An 8616-nucleotide genomic window follows, 5' to 3' on the forward strand; every position below is an offset into this window, starting at 1 on the left:
CTGAGGCGGAGGATCACCGGAGCCCGGCAGGTTGAGGCTGCGGTGGCCGGGAGTGGCCACTGCACTCCAGTCTGGGTGACAGAGTGAGACTCCAACTAAAAATATAATAATAATAATAATAAATACCAAGACTGTAGAATGCCACCCTCAGCTGTGGGTGTGGAAAGCGACACACACTGGCACTGTGCTGTGCACTCACCAGTACCTGCTGGTCTGAGTAGTTTGGATTAAAGTACACAAGTTGTTCAGTTCATCCCTGGAGGGATCTCATTGGGTACAGACAGCAGAACAATGGGGCAAAATAATTGGGCAACCTTTTTGGGTCCCCTCCCCTCTGGGAGCTTTTCTGTGTCCTCTCAAAAAAATCCTGCTTTCAAAAAAAAAAAGAATTGAGTGGGCAGTTGAGAGTATCTTAGAAGTGCTATTCCCTGGGATAGGGAAGGGAGGCCAGGCAGGGTTTGGGGGCTCAGAGGACTGGGCATATCCTTGAGAAAGAACTCCTGTGAGAACTGGGGAGAGCACAACTAGCCGAAGAGGAGGCTGGGATCAGGGCGGGGTGTTAGCGCCAGAGGGCCCAGGTGGGGCATGAGACTCAGATGCTGGTATGCCCTGCAGGTGCAGGGATTTGATGGGAAGGTGGACACCTTTCCTGGGATTCCTTGTGGCTAGTCTGTAATCAAGGCCACTTTTTGTTTCCTGCAAAGGGTACGCCTGGCTTCAGCACCTCCCAGAAGCTGGACAAGCTGGGGATGAGGGGCTCTAACACCTGTGAGTTAATCTTTGAAGACTGCAAGGTTCCCGGTAAGTGTCTCTGAGAACAGGGGAGCCCCTGTCTTGACCCCTTCACAAGTTGATCTGGCTATTCTCCAGCTGAGAAAACCTGGCTGTCTTTTGACTAGAGAGGCTCACTGTTGTTAGCTCTTCAATGATGGCATGTGGCATGTCGCTAGACTGTGGGCCTGGGTCTGCTGGACAGCTGTCTGTGCTAGCCAGAGCTCCTGCACTGTAGGCCTGACTGGCAGAACACACTGTCCCTGGGGTTTGTATTCCAGAAACTGAAGGAGGTCAGGCCTTCCCTGGTCCAATGATGTCCTTCAGCCTTCCTATAACATTGACTTGCACGGCCTGTGTGAGTTACTTATTAATGGTGCTAAGAGGAAAAAAAAGTCTGAGTAAATTGGTGGAAGCCAGACTCAATGAAAAGAAGGCAGTTCAGTTTGAGTATGATGAGTATTTTCTCCCCTGAGCAGTAACTGAAAATGTGGCACAGCGTGGCGTGGGAGAGCAGCACACCTATCATGTGCCAGTGAGACTGAGGGCATGGATTTGATCATCAGTTAGGCTTGCTCTTGTCTCAGCCACATACCATGCCTGTTGCTCATGATCCGTCAGCCCAGAAAAGTATGCTTTGATTACAAGGAGCTTTCAGGGAGAGGGGTCCATGCAGATCCTTCTTTGCTGACAGGGAAAAATTCAGCCAACCTTAAAGGCAGGTGAGTGGTGTCAACTTTTTGTACTTGATTTTCCTGCCTATACCTCCCAAGGCCATCCAGTGACCTAGCTTACTGGGTGGAGAGGTGCCCAGTGGCTTCTGTCACTGGCTCTGAATGGCTCATCTCCTGGACAAAGAAGATTTCATGGACCACCCTGCAGGGAGGTGACATTGGACCAGAGCAGCCTCCACCTGGTGAAAAGAGTAATTTTCCAGTTTCTTTGTAGGTGCCTGTGTAGAAAGAAGCAAGGAGGGGTTGGGTGACTTCTAGACCAATTAATTAGCTTATCTTCCTTCCCATCCAAGGGAGTTGAGAGAGAGAAAGGAGAGATCTGACAACTCAGGGCTTTGTGTCTGGTCTTGCAGATAGTGTGGGGGTCCTGGCAGCTCCACTTCTGACTGGAAGGGGTCAACTCGATCCTTTTTTCTCACGTGGAACCCTAATTGAAGGTCAAGTGACATATTCTAGTACCTTGTTTGAGAGCCATGTTACCAAACCTGGTACATGTGATAAAAGCGAGGAGGCTGTGGACAGCCCTCTCCTCTGACCAGCACTTCTCCTGGCAGCTGCCAACATCCTGGGCCATAAGAGTAAGGGCGTCTACGTGCTGATGAGTGGGCTGGACCTGGAGCGGCTGGTGCTGGCTGGGGGGCCCCTCGGGTAAGTGTGAGTCGTCAGGGGGCACTGGGCTCTGTCCGCCTCCTTGGTAGGTGGTCCAGCAGTAGCAGCAGCCTTCCCCTTAAGGGGGGGCAAAGGGAACTAGAGACCACTGCCCTCTCATGGAGACAAAAAGAACCTCCTCCTCCCAATGTTGAATCTCGTCAAACAGAAGGGAAGTCAGTCATTAAGTGACAGACCAAAGGCCTGAGGAGCAGTATTGCTTCTTCCGGCTATGAAACAAGATGCTTGGGCTCCAATGCCCCCAGAGGTCCTGCCAGTCCCACCTCTGTTCTTGGAAGAAGGGGTATGAGTATGGTACTAGCAGTGCTGGAACTAGGCAGGGGTGACGAGTTTCTGAGGCTCCTTTGCTCCCTGGGGCTTCATCTCCTTATCTTGCCAAGCTTTCCCTCCAGGCCTTTCCACACTGGCATTTTGCTACCCCACCTGGCAGTGTGGGACAGTGAGCCACCTCCACAGGGCCCTTCTCCTTTCCGGCAGGATTATGCAAGCCGTCCTGGACCATACCATTCCCTACCTGCATGTGAGGGAAGCCTTTGGCCAGAAGATTGGCCACTTCCAGGTAAGTGGACTGCTTTTGCTGACTCTTTCATTGGATTCGGGTTTTCTTTCAAGAATGAGGAGGCAGAGCGTGTGCTGTGGACCTTTCCCATTCCTTTCTAGCAAAATTAACTTGCCTGCTTAGAATGCAGCTTTCCTCGGCATGCGACCTGGCTTTGGAAGTTGTCAGGAAGTTTATCTCATTGCCACCTCAATTCCTGTTTGAGATGAATAAATGGCATTGTAAGGTTCAAGGGCAAGGCGTGCAGGTTATGGGGAGCATAGGGAAAAGGGACAGCATTTCTAGTCAGACCTTCTCATCTGAAGAAGCTGCTGGAAGGTAATTAGGGTTATGGTAGATGGTGCCTTAGGGGCAGTGCCTTTCAGAGACAGCGATGGCTATTTCAGAGTACGGTGTCCACAGGGGAATGGCTGTTCTCTGGCCTTAACTCCCAGACCTGCTTCCTTCTCTGTCATCCTGGACAAGTCTCATCTCTCTGTGCCCCAGCTTCCCCATTCCTGGCTGTCATTGCCATTGCTCACTTGCTTTTGGTAACTGGAAAGAGTGTTCCAACACGTTGACCTGTGACCTCCCTTTGTGACCAGCTGATGCAGGGGAAGATGGCTGACATGTACACCCGTCTCATGGCATGTCGGCAGTATGTCTACAATGTCGCCAAGGCCTGTGATGATGGCCACTGCACTCCCAAGGTGAGGGCCAGCCCAGAAGAGGGAGAGACTGGTAGGCCAGCTGCTGGGTCTCCCAACCTGCATGCCTGGCAGGGCCCTGCCGACCCGAACTTCCTCCCATAGGACTGCGCGGGTGTGATTCTCTACGCGGCCGAGTGCGCCACACAGGTAGCTCTGGACGGCATTCAGTGTTTCGGTGAGTGGCCCCCACTCCCCAGACCTAGGGCTGCTCTTCTAGGGCCTGTGGCTGCCTCAGAAAGAGGTTTCTTCCCCACTCCTCACTCTGTGCTTAAGCTAGGCACAGCCGAGCTGCACCTTGAGGCTCTTTCTGCCCCAGTTACAGAGGAAATGAAAAGCGAGGAGAAAACAACTAGAGGTCACCAGTTGTTACTACATTCAGCAACATCTCTTCCCGGCTTGCCCACCTGGTCTCGTAGATACTAGCAAATGGGGGAAGATGTCTCTGAGGTGGACCAGCCTTGCTTCAGGGCTGCACAGTGGTTACAAGCACAGACTCGAGCCAGACTGCCTAGATTTGAATCCTTGATCTGCTATGCCAGTATCTCCTTGCCCCCTCTTTGGTATCTGCCATTCTCCCCTTTCTTCGCCTGGTACCCCCAGCACTCCAGGTGGCCTTCCAGCCCCAGCTTCTTGCCCACTCTACCTGCAACAAGGTACAGTATAGTTCCCTTTTATCCTTGGCTTTGCTTTCCACATTTTCAGTTACTGGTGGTCAACTGAGGTCCAAAGATACTAGAAATTTTCAGGAATAAACAACTTATATGTTTAAAATTGCACACCATTCTGAATAGCATTATGAAATCTCACCTGTCCTTCTCTGTCATGTTCTGTATGTGGATCAGCCTATTCACTTCACACTGTCTATGCTACCTGCCTGTTAGTCACTTAGCAGCTGTCTAGGTTATTGGATCGACTGTCATAGTGCCTGTGTTCAAGTAAACCTTGCTTTACTTAATAATGGCCCCAAACCACAAGAGTAGTGATGCTGGCATATCATTATAATTGTTCTATTTTTTATTATTAGCTATTATTGTTAATCTTTTACTGTGCCTAATTTATAAGTTAAACTTTATACCAGGCTCGGCGGCTCAGCCTGTAATCCCAACACTTTGGGAGGCTGAGTGGATTGCCTGAGCCCACGGGTTGGAGACCCGCCTGGGCAACTTGGCGAGACCTCATCTCTACAATAAATCAAAACTTAGCCAGGCGTGGTAGTGCGCGCTTGTAGTTCCAGCTACTTGGAAGGCTGAGGCGGAAGGATCACTGGAGCCCAGCAGGTCAAGGCTGTGGTGGCCGGGAGCGGCCACTGCACTCCAGTTTGAGTGACAGAGAGACTCCAACTCAAAATAAAATAGAATAAAAATAAATTAAACTTTATCATAGCTGGGTGCAGTGGCTCACACCTGTAATCCCAGTACTTCGGAAGGCAGAGGTTAGAAGATTGTCTGAGCCCAGGGGTTTGAGACCAGCCTGGGCAACTTGGCAATACCTCATCTCTACAATTAATCAAGAAAAATTAGCTGGGTGTGGTGGCGCACACTGAGCCTGGCGTTCCAGGTAGTTAGAAGTCTGAGGTGGAAGGATCACCTGAACCCAGCAGGTCAAGGCACGGTGGCCGTGAGCGTGCCACTAAACTCCAGCCTGGGTGATAGAGTGAGGCTCTGACTCAAAAAACCCCCAAAAGTTATCATAAATAGGTATGTGTAGAAAAAACAGTATATAGAAGGGGCATGGTGGCTCATGCCTATAATGCCAGCACTCTAGGAGGCTGTGGCAGGAGGATTGCTTGAGCCCAGGAGTTCAAGGTCAGCCTGGGCAACATGGTGAGATGTCTATAAATTTTTTTTTTTTTTTTTTTTTTTTTTTTTTTTAACAAACACAGTATCGGCCGGGCTTGGGGGCTCACCCTGTAATCCCGTGCTTTGGGAGGCCAAGGTGAGTGGATTGCCTGACCCCACAGGTTCAAAACCCGCCTGGGCAACTTGGCGAGACCTCATCTCTACAATAAATCAAAAAATTAGCCAGGCATGGTAGCGCGCGCCTGTAATTCCAGCTACCTGGAAGGCTGAGTGGAAGGATAGCCGGAGCCCAGCAGGTTGAGGCTGCAGTGGCTGGGAGCGGCCACTGTACTCCAGTCTGGGTGATAGAGTGAGACTCCAACTCAAAAAATAAAAAAATTTTTAAAAATAAAACACAATAGATATAGGGTTCGATACTATCCATTGTTTCACTCTTCCTCTGGAAGTCTCGGAACACATCCCCAGAGGATAAGAAGGGCTACTGTATTCCCCAAGTCCTCTCACTACATTTGGCTGCTTCTCTTTAATCAGTCTCTCCTCCTCCTGTGGCCTATTTCTGTACACTTGGCCTTCTGTTTACTTTCTTTGCTTTGCCCACTGCCCTCACTTCTGTTGTCCTTCTCTGCCCAAACCCTGGTTGCAGGTGGCAATGGCTACATCAATGACTTTCCCATGGGCCGCTTTCTTCGAGATGCCAAGCTATATGAGATTGGGGCTGGGACCAGTGAGGTGAGGCGACTGGTCATCGGCAGAGCCTTCAACGCAGACTTTCCATAGCCCGAGACCCTTCATCCTCTTCCCAGCACCTAGAGGCCTTTCTTTGCAAGTAGAGATGTGGCCGCTCTCCTACGCTGCCCATGGCAGGCCGGGCTGCTCAGCTGCTCTTCTCGCATCAGTCCTCTCGGCCTCTGCACGGGGCTGAGTTCTCCACAATGGCTGCCAAGCGCCGTGGCCTCACAGCCAGGCCAGCCAGCCAGGACAGTGTTCTGTAGTATAAAACAGACTCAGCAGGCAGCATGTTGGCCTTTCTGGGGATTGTTGGGACAGACTTTGGTGATGACAGGACCCTTGCTTTCTAACTTTCGAGCTTGCATTCCCCCCCCCACAGAGTGGACACCTGGGGGCATGCAGGCGCCCACCTCTTTCTCTTGGTTGTGCCTCTGGCAGGAAGCTCTCTCTGCTCAAGTACAACAGAAGCATTGCCCCCACCATTTACTAGAACTAGGTAAAGGCTGAGTATCCCTAATCCCAAATCTGAAACTTGACACACTTCTGGACCCAAGCAAGGGATACTCAACCTGTAGTCTCTTTTCTGGGGAAAAAAGTAAAACACCTTGCCCTTGTTTCTGCGGGTTTCCAGAGGTATCGACTCCCAGCAGCTTATGAACTCATGAGGTGTCCAGAGTCCGAGGAGGAGGAGAAGGTAGCGTGCTTGTCTTCTCTTGAAGGGTCAGCTCTTCCTCAGCGGGGCCTCTGAACCCTTCTGCGCCACCCTGCCACGGGCACCGTCCACTCCTGACCGTGTGACCAGCCACAGGTGACTGGGCAGCACGCACAGGCCCTGCTGACCAGGCCTGGTTTGGCTGGCCCGACTCTAGCTGAGGCTGTCTGTAGTTTCTCTAGATACCCTATGGCTAATTTTGTTACAACCGCACAGCGGCTGCTGCCATTTTGTATTAAACGTTGTAAAGAAAACCCAACTGCTTCTCAACCAGTGTTGCTGGGGAGAAGCAGTCTACTTGCTGCTGCCTCCTGTTTGGATCCAGCCCGTATCCTTGGAGAGTGGCCGGCCCAGGTCCTACTCCAACTTTTTGGTAAAGGAGGGCAAGAGGGTAGAATCAAGCCTCAGAATAGAGGAGGTTTCAGCCTCCCTTTCCCAGATGGCCCAGTGCTTTTTAAAGGAAGGAGGGAGCCCAGAGTGGTAGGATCTCAGAGCTTAAAGGAAGCCCATAAATTTCTGGAAGCCACCCCTACGCTTTTAAAAATGTCATGAGAATTTGACTTTCTTTCTCAAGGTCAAATTGGAATGAGAATCTAGATCTACTAGTAGCAAACTGGGTTGTGTTCTGAAAATTCCAGCCTGGGGCCCCACTGCATAGCTACATAGATGGAGGAGCATGGTCTGAGAATGGAACAGGTCTGGGTAGTTCCGCCTCATCCAAGTTCCTAAAAGAGGGAACTGGTTGTCCTGGCTCTCAGCCCTGCAGCACCTGTCCTGGCTGTTGGTCCTGGCCTGTGGCCGAGTGCTATTCCCAGCTTGAGGCTTGAGACAGGTGGGGTTAGGTCCTCACCAACCCTGTCCTATCCCATCCTGGGTGGAGGATCCAGGGCTCATGGGCTGTTCCCTCATCTCTCTGTCCTGCCTCCTGCCATGTTGGAGATGAATGTGGCTAAAAGGTGATGGTGCTGCGTTAGTGTGTAGCTGGAACCACTAGCCTGGAGACGCCGTGTGACCGAACGGGCTGCTTCATCCAGTCGGTGTTGGCTGTCTGAGCCCTGCCAACTTGGGAAGAAAGCGGTTGTTTTGATTCTGTATATGACATTTAAAAAATGTTTAACAATAAAACCAAAGAAAAAACATACTGTGTGGCCTGGGTGATGAGTGGAAAAGCAGGGGGCACCTCTACTCTGGTTCTGGTGAGCATTTTTGGTTGTCTAATGCAAGCCTACAACTTCAGCTGCCTGCACTGCTTTCTGCAGCTGCCTAAGTCCACCGCAATTGTAGGCAGGTCACATGGTCAGCCCAATGCGCGGCTGTTGACACTGCCTGCCCTGTGGGAGGGCAACAGAAGCTAGGGGTGTGCTCTGAGCACACCCCTTATCAGAATTTGGCAAGCTGTAAGAAGTGCAGACTTCTGGGTTCTGCCCCAGACCTGATCACATTCCGAGGGGTGATTCTAAGGCACAGCAACCTTGTACAACAAGGGATCTAGTGATAACAATCCCTCGCCTATGTAAGCCTCTCAAGACCCTCAAGCTAGCATGACATATGAGCACCCTGATCCTTGCACAGTCGGGTGCCGTGCACGGCCCCCTTCCAGAAGGTCGGTAAGGCGAGTTGCCCACAGCAATGAAGGAACGCGGGGTGGGGCCAGAGCTGGTGTAAACGCTGCATGGGGGCAGGGGAGGGGCGCACAGTTAACCACCTGCCCTGCGGAGGCTGGGACCTAGGACCAGGGGGCCGTCCGTCACGACCCCTAGCTTAGGGCAGGTCCAGAATCCTCCTCTGTCCCTGTCCCTCGAGGCAGCGTGTTCGGCGGAGCGCGGCACTGGCTAGCTGGGGCCAGCCCGGGCGCTGCATGGAGCTCGCCTGACCCCTGCCGGCCGCCCGCGGAGCCGCAGGCGCGCCAGCCCGCCATTCTCGGGCATTTGCCTCGGGGCTCTGGCCCCAAAGC

At 52.0% G+C, this 8616-nt stretch overlaps 1 protein-coding gene across 4 annotated transcripts in view; it reads left to right on the plus strand.

The window, feature by feature from the left end:
- IVD (isovaleryl-CoA dehydrogenase) overlaps positions 1 to 6763 on the plus strand; it is a 14181-nt gene extending 7418 nt beyond the window's left edge. For 3 of the 4 annotated variants that reach the window (XM_008069849.1, XM_021718490.1, XM_008069850.1), the window contains 5 exons: positions 705 to 801; positions 2060 to 2153; positions 2652 to 2733; positions 3318 to 3422; positions 3525 to 3972. In XM_008069849.1, the coding sequence (XP_008068040.1) occupies positions 705 to 801; positions 2060 to 2153; positions 2652 to 2733; positions 3318 to 3422; positions 3525 to 3845 (699 nt within the window). In that variant the 3' untranslated portion in view covers positions 3846 to 3972. Of the gene's footprint in view, positions 1 to 704; positions 802 to 2059; positions 2154 to 2651; positions 2734 to 3317; positions 3423 to 3524; positions 3973 to 5864 lie in introns of those variants that run through there. The other variant, XM_008069851.2, reaches the window with a different exon arrangement.
- Positions 6764 to 8616: the final 1853 nt, after the last annotated feature.

Source organism: Carlito syrichta, unplaced genomic scaffold (assembly GCF_000164805.1).
Source record: "Carlito syrichta isolate Samal-C Ts95f unplaced genomic scaffold, Tarsius_syrichta-2.0.1 Scaffold312225, whole genome shotgun sequence".
Taxonomy (NCBI): Eukaryota; Metazoa; Chordata; class Mammalia; order Primates; family Tarsiidae; genus Carlito; species Carlito syrichta.